Genomic DNA, 18,992 nt, shown 5'->3' with positions numbered 1-18,992 from the left:
AAGCTTCCTTTGCCTTTGCACAGTCGTTGCCCCTGCTTGTTGGCAGCGTTGTGCCTGATGCTGGTCTTCTGATCCCCCAGATTCTCTGAGAGGAACGCCTGTGCGTCAGAGCAAAAGAAGCGCGAGCACAGACAGCCTTGGGGGCTCGTCTCCTGCTGAATTCACGGCCATCCAGTGCAAGAACATCCCTGATTGTCTCAACGACAGAACCATCCTAGAAAACCACTTCAACAAAATCGCCGCGGTGCAGCGCGTGTCTACCAGGCGCAGCAAAAAGCTCGCTGTGGTGTATTTTTCCGATCATGTGAGTACCTTCAACTTGCCACTTGTTACCCTAGATTTGAATTTTGTCATGTTAAAACTTTCTTTTTTCCCCTCCCATCTATCAGTTATTTAAGGAGCCCTGGTGGCGTGGTGCTTAAGTGAGTTGGCTACTAACTAAAAGGTCGGGGTTCAAGCCCACCATACACTCCAAGGGAGAAAGATGTGACAGTCTGCCTCTAATAGAGACAACAGCCTTGGAAATTCTATGGGGCAGTTCTGCCTCTGCCCTGTAGGGGCGCTATGAGTCAGAGTCGAGTCGACGGCAGCAGGTTGACAGGGTATCGGTTATTTGCTTGCCAGAACATGGAGAAAGTACCTGAATATCTAACCTTGGAAATCCTGGGATAACCCGCTGCTGTCAAGCTGATTCCAATTCATAGCAACCCTAAAGGACAGAACAGAACTGTGCCACAGGGTTTCCAAGGGGCCCCTGGTAGATTCAAACAGCCAGCCCTTTGGTTAGCAGCCGTGGCTCTTAACCACTACGCCACCAAGGTTTCCTGGGGTAGTGCTGTTAATTTAATAATTTGGAGTCATTTGTGAAAAGCTTGGGATCCCTACCATAACTCAGTGTTCTGGAACTGGTGGACAGGCAAATTCATCCAAACCCATTGCCATCGAGTCAGTATGTACCTTTATATCTGTTCTGCTCTCTGAATACTCTCGTGGGAGAATATGAGTTCTGTAGGAGTCTGCAAAGTAGAAAGCATGTTTTTATAACTTTTTTTTATGACGGAAGTATTGCTTGTCAGTGCAGGATAAAACCCAGGAAAGTCCCATGATGGGGGATGGAAGGCACAAAAAGCACCCACTGTTTTACTCTCCAAGGTATTGACTACAAATATTTTAGGTAGTGTCTTTCCACAGATGTGTTGATATTGTGTTTACGTAAATGGGATCATACTGTATAAGCTGAGGTAGCATCTTCAGGTAGCAATAACTCTTTAGTTTTTTCTAAAATTGATAAACAGTCTAGACTAGAATGTGGTTGTTCAATGCACTGTGGTGTTCCATCTTGTTTACTTACTTGCTTGGCCAATTTCCCAGTCTGGGACATTTTTGTGCATGTATTTCTGAATACTTCAATCTCCTTTGTTTAAATCCCCAAGAGTGGAATTCTTTTGCCATATTATATGCAGTTTTTGTGCTTTTGGTATTTATTCTTTCCTATTGATTTTTACGTTTCTTTAAAAAAAAAAAATTAGGGATATTACCCTTTTATCTATTATCAGTTAGAATTTTTTTTTTTTAATTTGATAATTGCCTTTTACTTTTGATCGTGGCCTTTTTAAAAATCTTATAGAAGTGGTTTATTTTCTGTTTTTTAAATTTACCAATATTGAAAAATATTTGTGTTTTAGACTGAGAAAATCATTTCCTTCCGAAGTATTCTTAAGATAGTCTTACCATTTTTATGTCCCCCCATACATACACTTAATGTATATGGGATTTATTTTATTGTATGGCCAGAGATAAGAATCCCACTTCACTTCGTCCCACTTACGTTATTCAGAGATCTCAGCATCACTTATTGAACGGTCCGTCCCTACGTATACCAAGTACACGCACGCACACGGCTCAGTTTCTGGAATTTCGTTTGTCATTCTGTGTATTCTAATGTTTGTTCGTGTTATGGGGCGTTCTAGTATTTCGTAATGAATGTAATCCCTCATCTCTTAAAAGGTTTTTTTGGCTGTTGTAATGTTCTTATCCTTCTAGGTGGAACTTAAAACGTTTTTTTTTGTTGTTGTTGTGAGACTACTAATGTATGACTACATCATCACTATAAAGAACTCACTGATACAGATAGAGATTATGTTCCCCAGTCGCTCTTTTGTCTCCTGACTCACCGTGGTTACCTAGTATAGGTATACTCGCATGTAGTTGGTTGTATGTGTGTGTGTTTTGTGATAGACGAGATCCTACGTGCATCATTCTGCAGCTTCCTTTTTTGCCTAAGTGTGACTTGGAGATCCTTCCAGCTCTGTGTGTGTAATCAAATGGGAATCATCTCATCAAATGCCAGTGAGGCCGAGTTTATGGAATTTATAACAGTAAGGTAGCTAGGTTCCAAAAAGAAGAGCAAAGACATGCTTGGAGGCAGGTGAGTGAGTGGCGGCCGTACGTGTCCACTGGAGGAAAGGATGGGGCCTTGCTCTGGTAGGAAGGGCAGTATCTTATTCACCATTCTACCAACAAGCTCAGATCAGTCATTTCATTCTTGAATGCTGTCTTAGTCATCTGGTGCTGCTATAACAGAAATACCACAAGTGGATGGCTTTAACAAAGAGAAGTTTATTCTCTTACAGTCTAGTAGGGTAGAAGTCCAAATTCCGGGCGCCAGCTCCTGGGGAAGGCTTTCTCTGTCAGCTCTGGAGGAAGGTCCATGTTGTCAATCTTCCTGTGTTTTGGGAGCTTCTCCGCGCAGGAACCTCAGGTCCAAAGGATGTGCTCTGCTCTCGGCACTGCTTTCTTGGTGGTATGAGGTCCCCCTGTCTCTCTGCTCACTTTTCTCTTTGATATGTCAGAAGAGATTGGCTTAAGATACTGTCTAATCTTGTAGATCTCTTCAATATAACTACCGCTAATTCATCTTATTCCATCATAGTGCTAGGATTTACAACACGCAGGGAAATCAAATCAGATGAGAAAATGATGGATACAATACTGGAAATCATGACCTAGTTGACGGGTATTTTTAGGGGACACTGGTCAGTCCATAACAAATGGTCTGTCTGCTCACTTCCTGTGCGTTTTTGTTCATTTCCTTTGGTATTCTAATGTTCTCATTCGTGGTGTGGGGCTATTTTCCAGGCATCTGCAGCCATGGCGAGGAAGAAGGGGAAAGGTCTGCATAAAGACATGGCTATCTTCTGGCATAAGAAGAAAATAAGTGAGTTTTCAGTTGTTCTTCCCACACTGAAGTGCTATGTGTGCAGGCCCTGGGGCCTCTAAACAGCACGCCTCTCCCTACCCCAGGCCGCAGGCGAGGTGGCTCCAAGGCCGAACCTTGTTTCTCCGAGTGGCTTCTTTGAGCTCTTTGTGCCCTGCGCAATCACAGGGGTATTACCTTCTCAAAAAAAATTAAAAATCCAGTTAATAAGGTGACCTGTGATATTGTGCACTCTGTCTGACTTCTTTGTCCTCAGGCCCCAATAAGAAGCCCTTTGCCCTCAAGGAGAAGCAGCTAGGTGACAGTGAAGTGAATCCCAGCCCAGAAGATGCATCTTCCCAGCATTCTCCATTGCGCAAGCCCGTGGGCAGGATGGCAGCTGGTGGTGGCCTGCTGAGTAAAAGGTGAGGCCCAGCCCTCCCAGTGGTCAAGGGTGTTGTGCTCTGCATGGGATTAGGATCCTTGACTTCCAGTGCCAGTGAACGGGGGGATTCCTGACTGCCGGCATATCCGCAGCCTGGGTAGGACATTGAGCAATGTGTTGACCCGTGGGGGGCTGAGGGCCACATGGGCAGAAGCTGAGAATGTGGATTGCTGGTGGAGTGGGTGATATAGAGGGGGTGCAGAAACCACTGCTGTTTGATGCCACTGAGCTGTCCTTTCCGTGATACCAGGGGTGTGGAGCAGTGGGAGGAGAAGGGACAGCACCTGCCCCACAGCCTGCACGAGAACTGTGATGAGGCTGTGGGACCAGGGCTGATGGGGCTGGTGGTCTCCGAGCCAGAGCATTTGCACAAGTGAGTTTTCTGGCCCTGGACCCTGCTGGCCGCAGAGATGATGGAGAAGCACCGATGTCTGTCTTATTCCATGTTCGTTTCCCGAGGCCCTGGTTACTGAAGGGCCCTCATTAGGGCTGGCCTTTTTTCCCCAGCCTGGTCCTCTCCACAGACTGCACCCTAGGGGCTGCTTCCTCCTTAAAGCTCTCTGCACAAGGGGTACCAGCCGGGTATATGGGGTTATGTGAAGCCTCTGTGCATCTCGCATTGGTGTCATGCAGTTCCGCTTGGGATACAAGTGCATCAGCAGTGACCAATCATGCTGTAGTAACTGTTCGTCCTAACAACCACACTGGGCAGGCGTTCATCCAGCAGAGCCTGGAATGTTGGTGAGGCCCATGCTCACACACTGACTGGGGGCTGCAGGCACGGCTTTCGGGTCTGGCTGGCTCTGCTGTGGGCTCGCCAAGCTGGCCTCTCCTCAGTATCCCTGTCTGTGGACACTGTCCACAGGGCCCCGCCTGGCCCCTGGGCTTTCTGGCCTGGAGCTGCCTGTTCACAGAGGGCACGACAGGCCTGCTGTTGAATCGTTCTTCATTCCTTTGGCCAGTTTACAGTTTTTCCAACCGTGCATTTTGAGATGAGCAGTTTAGTTCCTGGTTTTCTTTTTCGTTTCGCACTCAGCCAGTCTTCTATCATCCTTGACACTCGGGCCCATGGAATGTGGAAAGCCAGCTGGGAAAGGGGGAAGCTGAGACAGAATGCCCAGTTGTGTCTAGTACATCCTTCTACCCAAGTGAAGCTGTGTGTGGAAACGTGGGCACAGATGGGGCTAAAGTGCATTTTTCAGGCTGAATTTCATTTCTTTGAGATAAAAATCTATGGTCATTTTAGTTGGTTAAATGGGTTCATCTCATCTTTGGGAATTATGACACGTTTCAGAATTATACAACTCACAGTGAACAATATAACTAATACGTTCATACTCACCCCAGCTTTGTCCAAGCTCATCTCATATGGAAGCTTGTGGGTTCTCAGCTCCAGAGGAGAATAGGTGGTGGGAAAGGAGGGCGCGCGGGGAAGTGGTGGGAGGTAAATAACCTGATGGACAGACGTGAGGGCCTTACCGCGCTGTTTCTTTACAGCTCTCCCGTGAAGAAGCCAGGTATCCTAAAGACCCTGCAGTTTGAGGGAGACCCCTTTGATTCTGGCTCCGAGGCCTCCGAGGGCCTTGGGCCCTGTGTGTCCTCCCTCAGTGCTCTGGTGGGCACCGTGGCCGAGACTTCAGAGGAGAAGTACCGCCTACTGGACCAGAGGGACAGGGTCATGCGACAAGGTAACAGCGTCACTGTACCGCCTGCTTAGGACCAGATGTACCTTTGTGCTGTCTCTGATGTGAATGCCCCCCTAGTGAAGTAGTCCCCTGGGGAGCTGTGGGAGCCAGTGGCCTCGTCTCCACAGGGCGGTTCTGTCATCAGGCCGCAGGGCTATGATGTGGCACTTGCCTCTCTCTGCCCACTAGTCTTCCTTGGGTGAGTGTAAGCAGGGATACGGTACATGGTACTTCAAATTTCATCTTATTTTTGAAACACAGCCCACACACCAGTTATCTATGGTAAATTATAATTTAAAGGGCATTTTTTTGACATTCAGAAAGCACATGTGAAAAAAATAAAAATTTTCTGTTAAAAGAAATTACCACAAATTCAGAAAGAAATGTCAAGTCATGGGGGAAACTCTGTAACTCCTGTCACAGAGAAAGAGCTGATTTCCCTGGTATGGAAAGAACTCCTGAGAGCCAGCCAGGAAGGACCAAAGCCCAGTAGAAGAATGGGCAATAGATGACTAACCAATAGCAGAATGGGCAGGGTCACTGAGAGGCTGCAGAGAAGGAAGTGTCAGGAACATATGGGAAAGACGCCTCCCCGACCCCTCCTGGTGAGAAAAGCAGATGTCTCACCTGTGGGGATTCAGAGACCAAGAGGTCAGTAGTGCACTGGGGGGGTGCTGCGGGGAAGCAGCATACAGCCCACAGCTTCCTCACAGGAGAGCGAGGGGCAGATGCACAAACTCAGGAAACTTAGAAAAGCCCAGGCTTTCCACGGCCTTTCACCTCTAAGGATTTGTCCCACAGACACACCTGCATGTGCAAAGCGATTCCTGTACGAGGTTGTTCATGATGGGAAACGATTGGAAACTCCGGGATGTCATTCTGGAGACTGGTTAAGTTGTGCTTATAGCCACACACTGGGATCCTAACTGGCCTTAAATAGAGGATGGGATTTCTTTGTGGGAAAATTATTAAGATTTGCTGTGACGTGAAAAAATCATGGTGCTGAGAGTATGTAGCGATCTTCCATTTGTACAAAAAGGAGAAGAGTGTGCGTGTGTGCGTGCACATGCACAAGTGTATTACATAAATACATTCGCTGACATGGAGGCATCACCATAGGGAGCAGAGCAGGGGTGAGGGGATGCTCCATTCTGGACATTTTCATACCTTTGGAATGTCAAATTCTGCGAATATATCACCTATTCAAAAAGTAAAAGTGTAGCATCAAAATAAAAAAATACATGCGGTGACTAAAAATAAAAGGAAAAGGGACATGTGTTCTTCTTTGCAAAGTTGTTTTCTCCTTAAATTTCAGCTATAGCATTTTTTTTTTTTTTAAACGCTGTAAACAATTGGAATAATCCCATTGCTTCCTTGACACCGTAATAAAAGCTGTCCTTATATGCTATATCATTGATGGGACAGTTTTTATATTCCAAATAAAATTATTACTAGGCATTGGAGTTTTTAAAATTAAAAATATTTATATTTCAAGTTGTGAAGTTGCATTGCATTGCATTTAAAAAATACCTTTGTAGCTCTTTAGCTTTTTAAAGTTATACTTCGCGTGTATGTCTTCAATTTGGGGCTCAGTTAACTTGCAGTTATGTGACGCCTATTACCTTAAAAGAACGATCCAATACAGAGTTTTAGAAATACTGGAGTATTCTGAATATTTGCATTTAACTAATTAGCCCTTTCAGCATGGTGTACTACAGTATCATTGGGATCATTGTAGAGTTTATAAAACACTCCGCTGCTCCCAGCTGTAAGTGGGGGCACCCCCTCCCCATCTGGAGTCTGCTGTGAAGGCCTGGGGCTGTTGGAGAGCCACGTGTGGGGAGGCAGGAGCCTCTGGGGTCTCTGGGAGCCTGATGCCTATCACTCACCATGATGGTTTCTGTTACTCCAAGGCCAGTGTTTTAGGAACATTTCTTTCTTGTCCTTTGTGCTTTGTGTGAGTGACACTGGTTTCTATTTTTGCTTTTCCTTTTATCATATGAAAATGCACTTGGCTGGGTTCTAGTGACTGTGGTAGTCCCTACTCTCTCCTTGACTCCGTCTAGCTCGGGTGAAGAGGACCGACCTGGACAAAGCGAGGACCTTTGTAGGAACATGCCCCGACATGTGTCCTGAGAAGGAGCGATACATGCGGGAGACCAGGAGCCAGCTGAGCGTGTTTGAAGTGATCCCCGGGACAGACCAGGTGGGGCTCCATGGCTACCCAGTCTCCTCCAGGCTGCTGTCTGGGATGTGCACACCAGAGCTGGGGCATGGTGTGCGGGGGCAGGGCTTATTCTCTGCAGGGGCTGTCCACCTTCGCACCTGAGGTGGGTGTTTACCTGTGTCAGAGGGCCGTCTATCTTCATCCTCTTTGTGCAGGGGCAGATGTAGCCCCCGAGTCTCTTTTGGGCGGCGGGTCTGGCCCCTCCAGGCTCCTGGTGCTATCATACCTGTGAATCCTCACTGCTGTCTCCATCACGTTTCTGGCCTGGGTGACGTACTCTGGGATTGGAGCATGGCTGAGACCTTCTAGAGCATTCAGAGTCCTTTATCCGTCACCCTGTGCACTTTGGGGCCATGCAGGTGACCTCACTGCACTCCTCTGCCATCTTGATTGCCTTTCATCTGAACTCCTTATCCTGTTAGCCAACAGCGTTTTCTCAGTTTATTTTGTCTCTGAATTTTGAAATGCAGGAATATGTTTTAAAATACCTTCTCGAGTATTGGCCGTTTGTTATGCTCAGGCTCTTGTGAAGCCCTGTCCCTATTTGCTGCCCCCTCTAGCATACCTGCCTCCAGTTCACACACGGACAGCTCTGGCAGGCGTGTGGTGCAGTGTGTGGTTTGTGTACCATCAGCACACATCAACTGAAGGAGCTGTAGCATGTGTTGATGAAGTTGTCGATGGTTGTCTATGATGTGTTATGCCTGGTGTAGGCTGCGGTGGCTAGGAAAAGCATTTTAAGCAAGTGACAGGTGGCTGTGCTGGATGTTGGCCGGGACCATCCCGCGAGCTGCCGTCCTCTGCCCTGATCCCCCAGGTTGACCACGCGGCGGCCGTGAAGGAGTACAGCCGGTCCTCGGCCGATCAGGAAGAGCCCCTACCACACGAGCTGCGGCCCTCGGCAGTGCTCAGCAGGACCATGGACTACCTGGTGACCCAGATCATGGACCAGAAGGAGGGCAGCCTGCGCGACTGGTACGACTTCGTGTGGAACCGGACACGGGGCATTCGGAAGGTCAGGAGACACTGGGACGTGTTCAGATTCCAAACTAAAGTTGATGGTTCTTTTCGTTTTACCTGGTGATGTTTCATCTGAGGAGTCCCTGGGTGGCACGAACAGCTAAGCGCTCGATGACTAGCCAAAAGCTTGGAGGTTTGAACCCACCCAGAGGCACCTTGGGAAGCAAGGCTGGCTATCTGCTTCCAAAAAATCAGCCGTTGAAAACCCTATGGAGCAGTTCTACCCTGATACATATGGGGTCACCATGAGTCAGCATCGAGTTGATGGCAACAGTATGTTTCATCTGTAATAAAAAATCCTGTGATTTAAAATCATTATCAAGTCCTGTTAAAATGTGCTTAATGGGCTTTGTTTAAACTGAAATGTGAGAAATTCAGGTATGATTTTTTTAGTAGTTAACTCTCTGCATGGACCATGTGCATGAGTGTACAAGATGTGGGTGTTTATGCGTACAAGGTGCGTGTGCATAGGAGATTCATGTGCGTGTGAGGTGTACCTGTAAATAAGGTGCACGTGTGTGCGTGAATGAGGGGCATGTACGTGTGTACAGAGTGTGCCTGTGTGCATCTGTATGAGGTATGTGTATGAGATGCTTGTGTGTATTGCATATGAGGTTGTGTACACACACAAGGTGCGTGTGCATGAGGTGTGTATGTGTTTGAGCTGCTTGTGTGTGAGGTGTGTGCGCATATGTCACCTTCCCCCTTGCTGGTGGCCAGGACATCACACAGCAGCACCTGTGTGACCCCATGACGGTGTCCCTGATTGAGAAATGCACACGCTTCCACATCCATTGTGCCCACTTCATGTGTGAGGAGCCCATGTCCTCCTTCGATGCCAAGATCAACAATGAGAACATGACCAAGTGCCTCCAGAGTCTGAAGGAGATGTACCAGGACCTGAGGAACAAGGGCGTCTCCTGTGCCAGTGAGGCAGAGTTCCAGGGTTACAACGTGCTGCTCAACCTCAACAAGGGGGACATCCTGAGGTGAGTCTTTCAGGGAAGGCCTGACCTGGAGGTTGAAAGGCGAGGCGTACACAGCAAAATGCTTTTTGAGGTCAGTGTAGCTGAAGGAGCTGAGTTCTCTCCGGTAGCAAATGTCAGATAACAGTAAAGGGTCCCCATGTGGGCCATGGAGATTGAGGGGGGCTAGGTCCCCATGTGGGCCATGGAGATTGGGTCGGGGGAACCCTGGTTTTTGCTGTGTCAATGAGAGAAGATGGGAAATGGGTTTTTCCCCATGAGCAGAGGAGGTGCATACCCAAGATGGGCCCAAGCTGTGTCAGTGCTGCTGGGGGCTTGCTGTTCCAGGTGGTTGTGTCACAGGGCTGCGTAACGGGAGGGGAGATTGAGATGCTGAGGACTGGGTGTTTAGACAGGGTGGAGGGCGAGCCCTGGCCTGGCGAGTCAGCTATGAGAAAGACGCGCAGAGCTGGGCCAGTGTGTTGTCGTCATGAGGGACTGGACTTGGCGATGCCAGTGTCTCTTCTCACCCAAGAGACTCTTGTGTTTCATCTTTTTCATTAAATATTTTAAATTAAGAGGGAGCTAGAAACTTCTCTTAGCTTAGTCTCCACCCCTCCAAGAACCTTGTCTCAGAATATCGATGTGTGAACTGATTTTAAGTTTTAAAAGTTAAGCTTGGGGATAAGGTAGTTATTGAAAGTGTATTCCTTTTGTATATGTCCTCCATTCTGAATAAATGAAAGTCAAATCAGGGTTTATTTCTAAAGAAAACAACAAAAGAAAATGACCTGGAATTTCTAAGTTTCCTAGCCTTTGTCTTTATATACAACTGTCTTGAAAAGCAGTCGCGTGGCATTAAAGTCACTGATAACCGATTCCTAATTTGTTTACTTGATTCATCATCTTTTTAAAGAAAACCTTTGTGTATCAGTCTAGCCCGAGAGCGGTGGCTTTGAAGTTAGTAAACTGTAAATACAGCGAGCGGCACAGTTTGCCAGTAAGACTCTTCTTCTCAATATGATGGAAGCCAGATTTTTTAAAATCAGATATATATATATATATGTATGTATTTTTAACGGTGGTAAAAATGCACGTAACCAAACATTTTCTATTTTGAATATTTTTACATGGACTATTCAGTGGCATTAATTACATCCATCATGCTGTACAACCATCACCACTGCCATTTCCAGATTTTTCCATCACCTTGAACAGAAGCTCAGCGCCCCTAACCAGTAACTCCCCACTCCCCCCTTCCTCTGGGCCCTGGTAACCGCTAACCCACTTTTGCCTCTATGTGTTTGCCTGTTCTAGCTATCTCATGTAAGTGGGGTCGTACAATATTTGTCCTTGTGTGTCTGATTTTTGCTCAGTGGGATGCTTTTAAGATTCATCCATGTTATTGTACACATCAGGACTTCATTTCTCTTTGTGGCTCAGTAGTACTCCGTCATATGTACCGCATTTTGTTTACCCATTCGTCTGTCGATGGACGTTTAAGCTATTTCCAACTTGTGGCTGTTGTAAATAGTGCCGTAGTGAGCATTGGTGTACCAGGTGTCTGTTTGAATTTCTGCTTTTGGTTTCTTTGGATATGTACCTGGGATTGGGATTGCCAGGTTATATGGTAATTCCACATTGACCTTTTTGAGGACCCACTGAACTGTTTTCCACAGCAGCTGCACCATTTTTCATTTCCACCAGCAGTGGACGAGGGCACCAGTTTCTCCCAATCCTCAGTGCCTGTTGTTTTCTGTTTTTCTGGTCATGGCCATCCTAGTGCTACTTCAACCCCCTTTTATCTCTTTAATTAACAGAGAAGTGCAGCAGTTCCCCCCTGCTGTTAGGAACTCCTCCGAGGTGAAGTTTGCCGTCCAGGCCTTTGCTGCGCTGAACAGTAATAACTTTGTGAGATTTTTCAAACTGGTCCAGTCTGCATCTTACCTGAGTGCTTGTCTTCTACATTGTTATTTTAACCAGGTGAGTGACGCAGATGTGCATGCAGAATTGGAAGAGAGCAGGCTGTCACCTGACGTGTCGTTAGGTGCTTCTCTGTCCTGGGAACATTGCTGGGTGGACCGGGGCTCCCTCGTGCCACCCTGTAGCCACCCTGCCAGGAGTCACTGACCACTACCAGCAACGGCAGTGTGGAAAGTGCTGTCTTTGTGGTTCAGATAAGAGAAGTCTCCTTAGGAACTTGAGTTCAGCACTGTTGTCTTCCATGAAAACAAAATCCCTACCCTCGACAGTCATGGTGATGTTGAGCAGAATGTTTGGGGTGAGGCTGCTGATGCTGCGTCTGCCTCAGTGAGCATCTCAGCGCCCGCTCTGTGCCCCGGCTTACCTCTGGCTGAGGTTTGCACCTCGTAAACCCTTGTGGGCTTAGCATCCCCGGGGCCGATCTGCAGCTCCCGCCGCCGGCCCTTGTGATCCTAGAGCAGCCCTGCCCATGTGTCACCCCACGTCCCAGAGCACCCTGTCTCCTCGATCCTCCTGGTGCTGCCCCCACAGCTGGGGAGTTAGGACCACCTGGCCTCCTTGCAGGAAGCCCTTGGGGCCCCGGGGGGTGCTTGTGATCGGGAAGAGGCCACCCCCACTGCACATGTCGTTGCTGAGGCAGGGAGCAAGGTGGGATGTGTGCATGGGTCAAATTTGCTTCTCCCTCCAGATCCGCAAAGACGCACTCAGGGCGCTCAACGTGGCCTACACGGTGAGCACACAGCGGTCCACTGCCTTCCCCCTGGACAGCGTGGTGCGCATGCTGCTCTTCCAGGATGGCGACGAGGCGGCCGACTTCCTCAGCTACCACGGCCTGGCAGCTTCTGACGGGTCAGTGCCAGCGGCCCGGGCTCCTCGCTCTCATTCTTCCCTGGGGCGCACCAGCTGCAGGCTCAGCTGGGCAGCGTGGACTCTCACTCTCCTGTATTGGGGTTTCTCCAAACCACACAGCCCTCAGGGACCTGCCCCCCGCCTGCTGTCACTGCAGCATACGCAGTGGATCTGGTGCCCTAGGACCCGAGGCCTCTGCTGCTAGAGCAGCCTAGGCTGCATCCCCATTCCCCCAGCGTGGGTGACAGAGTAATAGGGGCTTCTCCTGGCACTGCTGACGGGCTTGTGTTGAAGATGAGGTATATTCTCATGTGTGTGTGACATGAGTGTGGTTTCCTTGGGACTTGGGCAGCTGTGTTGAGCTGAACCGGTCGATGTTCCTGGAGCCAGAGGGCTTATCCAAGGCCAAGAAGTCGGTGTTCATCAGCCAGAAGCTGACGGTGTCGGTTGGGGAGATTGTGAATGGGGGGCTGCTGCCCCCTGCCCCCTGCCACATACCCGTGTGCAGCTTCAACTCCCAGAACAAGTATGTCGGGGAGAGTCTGGCTATGGAGGCGGCTGCTGGCCCCCAGAGACCCAGCACGGAGGCCACCGGTGAGTGGGGTGTGGGTGGGCGGGGGGCTCGTCGTGAGTCCCCTGGGGCCTCTTGGTCATTTCAGCATCGGGGGTGGTGAATGTGGCTCAGTGATTGCCCATCCTGCTGAGACTGGGTGTGCTGGCTGGCTCTGAAGGCCCTCCCGCATCCCCTGACACAGTGGATTCCCTCAGAGGGAGGTAGCTTGTGTGGTGGCCTGATGGTTCCGCTGGCTGGGGTTTATCCCTGTGTGCCAGCCCTGCATTTCCGTGTCTCCTCTAGGTGGTGGGAGAGGAGAGGTATGCAACACAGAGCCGGCCGTGTCCCTGCCTGGGCTGCTCCTGCAGCCACTGGCCGCCGCCCCTGTGTCTCTGCCTCAAGTCCCAGCCCCACCCACGGCTGCGGCCCCCAGCCTCTTCCAGCCATCCGTGCAGCCAGAGCTCCTCCCGCCGAGGCTGGCACCCGTCTACTCTGACGTGGTAGGAACCTTCCAGATTCACACTTGCTTACACTGTGGCACCAATGTGCACTGTCTGGTTTGGTTGGAGATTTCTGTGATGGACCTGCGCGTGGTCTCGGGTCTTATCGCATGAGGCGCCCCTCTGATGAGGCTCTAGGAGAGGGGACCTGTGTGAGGTTTTCTAGCTGTTCCCTGTGTCTCTGTTAGTTATTGTCTTCTGGACTCTGGAGTGAGTTGAGGGATTTTAAGGATGTAGCAGCTGATGCCCTTGTTAGGGGTCGATGTTAGCCTGCACTAGCCTCCTTGCCAAGCACTCTTCAGGCGTGTGTTCCCCTCTCCCCAAATGAGGCGAGGCTGCACCAGGACTTACGGAGAGGGAGCGAGGAGGGACCAGGGGTAACCTGCCTGCAGGCTGTCAGCCCGTGTCTCACCCTGGAGCCCCCTCCACGTCTGCAGCAGTCACAGCCACGCTCGGGAGGCCCTCGTCTGCGTCCTGAGCCCTCATGGGTCTGATATGACCATTACCTTTGCTGCACCTGGCTGTGTGGAAGAGCCAGTGATCAAGTCGGATGGGTGCATGGGGGCAGGCATGCTGTGGGCGAGATCCCTGGTGTCCGTGTGGCCGCAGGGCTCGACCATGTCTTGTTGGCTGCTCGGCAGGTGCCTCCAGGGTCAGGGTCCCCAGATTGAAGGATGGCCACAGAAGGGGGTGTCAGGTGAGAAGAGTAGATGGGTGGGGCACTGTGGAGCTGAGTGGGGGTCATGGTGAAACCCTACCCCTCAGAGGCAGCCTGGAGGCCAACAGGGGCCTCCTAGCAGCAGCGTGGCCCCTGTGTGGGACTGCATTCTCTGTCCTAGGAGCCCACAGTCAGTGCTCGGTGACCCCTAAGCAGAGTCCGGTGAGGGGACATTTCACTGGAGGGACCCACTTCTCCCTTTGCGCAGCTCTGAAGGCCTTAGTCCTCTAGGTTGTGGGCAGATTGCCTGGTTGTCTGTGGCTCGTGGTTCAGAGATTCTTTGCCAGCCGGAGTTTGGTGTCGCTGGCGGTCCAGTCTGTGTGGAAGGCTAGTCCACATGCCACAGCGCCTGCTTGTGACCCCATGTCTGTCCGCCTGTCTGTAGGACATTGGGCAGGTGGTGGATGAGATCATCCAGGAGGTTCTCCAACGGGACTGTGAAGAGATCGGCGCTATCGGGATGGCGTACACGGTCATGGCCCTGGGGTGAGTGCCGGCCGGGGGTGCCCGCTGTGCCCTCCTGCTCTAAGACTGCCTGCGCCCCTCCCCCATGTCTTCTCTTGTCCAGTGTTCTCTGTCCTCGGGCCACGTGGCCTGCTCCTACAGGGGCCTGGCGGTGCCCTCCCCGCCACCGTCTTCTCTAGTCAGGTGTTCTCCATCCTCAGGGGCCAGGGGCCACGTGGCCTGCTCCTACAGGGGCCTGGCGGTGCCCTCCCCGCCACCGTCTTCTTGTCAGGTATTCTCCATCCTCAGGGGCCACGTGGTCTGCTCCTACAGGGGCCTGGCGGTGCCTGTGCCCTCCGCTCCCCCATGACTTCTCTTGTCAGGCGTTTTCCATCCTGGGCCATGTGGTCTGCTCCTACAGGGCCTGGCCGTGCCCTCCCCTTCCCCCAGTCCTGTGTGCGGCCTCTTCTCTGGGTGGTGTCGCCTCTGGTGTTCCTTAACCCTCGCTTTCCATTGGCGTGTAGTTTCCGTGTGTGTTTTTTGAGCAGCAGGCAGTGGATTAAAGTTACAAACTTAAAACCGATTTTCTTTAAACTTTAAACAGAACTTAAAAATCTAGTAATGTATAAAAGTGGATCATTCTGTATGAAAATTAAAAGCAGTCGTTTTTATTTGATCTCTGTTTAAGGTTTGGTTGGTTTATAATTTGGTAGATTATATGTTGTGTACCTACTGCATTTTACATGATGATTGAAATTCCTTAGACGTTGCAAATGTGTTTACAAGTTTAATGCGCCTGTTTCTGTTGCGTGCTTCAGACATCTAGCCTTAATAGATTTGATCATCAAAATCTTTCTGAGCTCTCAAGCAACTTTCATAAAGCTAATAAACCTGGTAAATTTAGTATGTCAGGCTTTCCTAAGGGTTCCACATGTCTTGTAAAATTCCCAGTGCACCTAGTGGCACACTGAGATGGGGGTGCTGTTGGACCTGCGTGAATGTGGTCTCAAAGGATCACCTCCTCCAAGGGCAGGAGTCTGTGTGTCCCGAGTTAGATGTGGACTTTCTTTTTTTTTAATAGTTTGTGTAATTTTTTTTGTACGTTAGATGAAGGTTTACAGATCAAACTAGTTTCTCATTAAACAGTAGACACGTTGTTTTATGATGTTGGTTGCCAACCCCACAACATGTCAACACTCCCACCTTCTCGACCTTGGGTTCCCTATTACCAGCTTTCCTGTCCCCTCCTGCCTTCTTATCCTTGCCACAGGGCTGGTGTGCCCATTTAGTTTTGTTTTGTTTCATGGACCTGTTTAATATGTGGCTGAAGGGTGAACCTCAGGAGTGACTTCATTGCTGATCTGTAAGAGGGTCTCGGGGCCATCCTCTCAAGAGTTTCTCCAGTCTCTATCAGACCAGTAAGTCTGATTTTTTTTTTTTGGTGAGTGAGAATTTTGTTCTACATTTTTCTTGAGCTCTGTCTGGGACCGTCTATTGTGATCCCTGTCAGAGCACAGACACGGACTTTTCTGATGGAATAAAAATGAACATGACCCATGTGCTCACTTTCTGTGCCTAAAAGCTGGCAGTGCCCTCCTCTGCCACACCGGGCTTCATTGTCTGGCTGCTCAGGGCCTCTTCCCACTGGCTGCTGAGTGGCACTTCTTCTCTGTGCAGCGTGTCCAGTGAGGCTGCAGAGGAGCTGCTGGTAGCTGCCACCGAGGGTATGATGAGGGCTATAGCAGCCGAGGGCATAAGCGAGGTGCGGGCACGGGCAGAGGAGGAACAGCGGCGGGCAGAGCAGGAGAGGTGAGTACAGGGCAGAGGGAGGTGGGCGGGGACTGAGACGACTGATCCCCCCCCTCCACCCATGCCCTCTTGGAGGCCTGTGCCCAGTGGAGCAGGAGGGGTGGGCCTACGGGCTTGGTCACACAGCCCACGCCCCCACTGACGACGTCACCAAGTATGACGACCTTACTCTTATTCTCAGATGTTACCCTTATGCTTTTCGTCTTTAAACTTCCAGGTTGAAACAGGAGCGAGAGCTGATTTTAACTCAGCTGAGCCAGGGCCTGGCTGCGGAGCTGACGGAGCTAGTGGTGACAGATTGTGTCAGCGAGACTGCAGCCCAGGAGCTGAAGTGAGTGACGTGTGGGGTGACTTGTGGGGCCCCATGTGCAGAGCCAGGCTGGCGAGGTGGGGTCACCGAGACGGGGGCTCAAGCTGGCCCCTTCTCCACCGGCCTGGGTGCAGTTCATGGTAGCTGGGCTTTAGCTACACTCAACAAGCAGCATATCTTTTGGATAGCCTAATGGTAAACTGTCACCCGTGTGTATGCGTATGTACGTGTGCATGTGTGTACAACCCTAAGGAATGGAGGCGGGGGCCACACTCTACCCCCAGCCCTCCATCCCCATCTGACCCTGCAGCAGGTGAAAGAGCCCAGGTGGTGTCCTCCCCACGCCTGGCCACTTACCCTTACTGCTTTTGAGTAGGAAAGGCCCTTTCCCTTTTCACATGTTGAAAGTTCTTGGCACCATCTTACTGAAGAACTTGATTTAGTGACATGGACTCTGGTTGCCCTGCCAAGCTTCAGGGGGAAGGGTGCACCAATTGATCAGAACCCCTCCCCATACTTGAGCCCCTCGGTGGGCCTTGAACTGAAGGGCAGGGTGGGGTCCATGCTGGCCAGCATCTCAGCTCTGTGCCAGTGGGTCCCAGAACAGTCTGGAACCGCTGGGTCGGTTAATCAGTGCCACTTCCTGCCCTGTTGGTTGGGAGCCCGCTTCCCTCCCACTGTAGGGAGGAGGCCTTGAGCACAGAGGATGAATCTGTGTCCTCATCCTGGGAAAGGCCATCAGGGGACAGCACAGCCAGAGCTCCTGATGTGCACAGAGTCCTGTCTTCTGCAGGCTGGGAGCTGGGCCTGTGCAGCCCTGTGCAGCCCCAGCCCTCCGCCTTGGCTGTTGGGAGCCCACCCTGCCTGCTGAAGCCACTGGCTTATGGCTCAGCATCCTTGACATCCATTGTCTTCTGGGCTCCCTTGGCTGTTGAGATTTTGTTATAAACCTTCTCTCCGAGGCACTGATTTACCCCAGGGCCCCCACAGGATGACCATAGGCAGCCAGCTCGGGCCTGGCGGGACTTGAGACACTTCAAATTTCAAGTGTCTCATATTGCTAAAGAGAAGGTGGCTCAGTGGTCATTTAAGTATTAAGTTGTCTAACTATTTTATTAAGACAAAGGTGTATTTCTTGACTGTTTTCAGGGCTGTCTTGGGCCTATAATGTAGTACTCTGAACCATTTTGTTCTTTTTTCTCTGTTGTTCCAGTTCTCTAAAATTTAAGTAAAGATGACAATCTGGGAGCTTCTCTTGAAGGGAAGACTCATGTAGTTGCACTTAGATATTAAGATGTGGGCAGCTGTGAGTCCATAAGCTCTTGGTGTCTGGTGTGGTCTTCCTGCACTGACTGCCCTCTTTTCCAGGTGTGCGGTGGAGGCTGACCAGAGGGCCCGGCTGGACCGCTGCTGTGAGGATGTCTGTGCCCACTTGGTGGACTTGTTCTTGGAGGAGGAAATTTTTCAGACAGCAAAGGAGACCCTTCAGGAGCTTCAGTGCTTCTGCAAGTATTTACAGCGGTGAGTCCAGTGTCTCCAGATAAAACCCATGTATTTTTTTTATAGCGGGCAGGTCTTCTACCACATTTAGAGTTCATCAGCCAGCACTTCCTTCAGTCAGCGATGAGGGTAAGACAGCGTTTTACAGTGAATACCTAAAACAGTTGATCATGGACACACATACACACAGGTGCATACACCACACACATGCACACATACCCATGTGTACATACATCACACACACGTGCACGTGTATACACATACATACAGAATTAAACACTTTGCCAGGAAAGCCCATCCTCCCTGTGTTTGCACTTGGCCTGAGCTGACTTCAGGGCACGTGATGTGGGTTGGTGTGTCCCCAGGTGGAGGGATGCTGTTGCAGCCCGGAAGAAGCTGAGGCGCCAGATGCGGGCCTTCCCTGCAGCCCCCTGTGGTGTGGACGCAGCCGACCGGCTGAGGGCACTGGCCCCAAGTGCTGAGTGCCCCATCACTGCAGAGAACCTGGCCCGTGGCCTCCTGAATCTGGGCCATGCGGGCAAGCTGGGTGTCTCCTGTACCAGGTCAGGCCCTCACCTGTGGGCGTCCTGGGTCTCGTGCCCCCAGGTCAGCCCCTCCCAATCCCTTAAGGCTCTCCAGGCTTCCTGCTCCCACTTGGCTTTATGTGAGCATAGGTGACCATGTGTGTCGGGGCCTCCGCAGGCTGTGTGTTTGGGTTGGCCTTCCCTGTGGTCTGGGGACTAGTGCAGATCATTAGGAGCCTGGTTCCTGGCTCAGATGTCACATGC

The 18,992-nt window shown here is 50.6% G+C and overlaps 1 protein-coding gene across 1 annotated transcript in view; it reads left to right on the top strand.

Moving 5' to 3' along the window:
- Window positions 1-18,992, top strand: part of MCM3AP (minichromosome maintenance complex component 3 associated protein) — a 40,938-nt gene that overhangs the window by 2,273 nt on the left and 19,673 nt on the right. The window contains exons 3-18 of the mRNA XM_049875059.1: window positions 81-304; window positions 3,139-3,217; window positions 3,474-3,621; window positions 5,139-5,329; window positions 7,393-7,532; window positions 8,371-8,568; window positions 9,294-9,562; window positions 11,359-11,521; window positions 12,210-12,370; window positions 12,723-12,964; window positions 13,227-13,423; window positions 14,527-14,627; window positions 16,263-16,394; window positions 16,612-16,725; window positions 18,073-18,225; window positions 18,570-18,767. Coding sequence (XP_049731016.1) covers window positions 81-304; window positions 3,139-3,217; window positions 3,474-3,621; window positions 5,139-5,329; window positions 7,393-7,532; window positions 8,371-8,568; window positions 9,294-9,562; window positions 11,359-11,521; window positions 12,210-12,370; window positions 12,723-12,964; window positions 13,227-13,423; window positions 14,527-14,627; window positions 16,263-16,394; window positions 16,612-16,725; window positions 18,073-18,225; window positions 18,570-18,767 — 2,710 coding nt within the window. The remainder of the gene's footprint in view (window positions 1-80; window positions 305-3,138; window positions 3,218-3,473; window positions 3,622-5,138; window positions 5,330-7,392; window positions 7,533-8,370; window positions 8,569-9,293; window positions 9,563-11,358; window positions 11,522-12,209; window positions 12,371-12,722; window positions 12,965-13,226; window positions 13,424-14,526; window positions 14,628-16,262; window positions 16,395-16,611; window positions 16,726-18,072; window positions 18,226-18,569; window positions 18,768-18,992) is intronic.

This window comes from Elephas maximus, chromosome 2, assembly GCF_024166365.1.
Source record: "Elephas maximus indicus isolate mEleMax1 chromosome 2, mEleMax1 primary haplotype, whole genome shotgun sequence".
Classification (NCBI taxonomy): domain Eukaryota; kingdom Metazoa; phylum Chordata; class Mammalia; order Proboscidea; family Elephantidae; genus Elephas; species Elephas maximus.
Note: the sequence above shows the minus strand (reverse complement) of the source record. Positions and strands in the feature narration are given on the sequence as shown.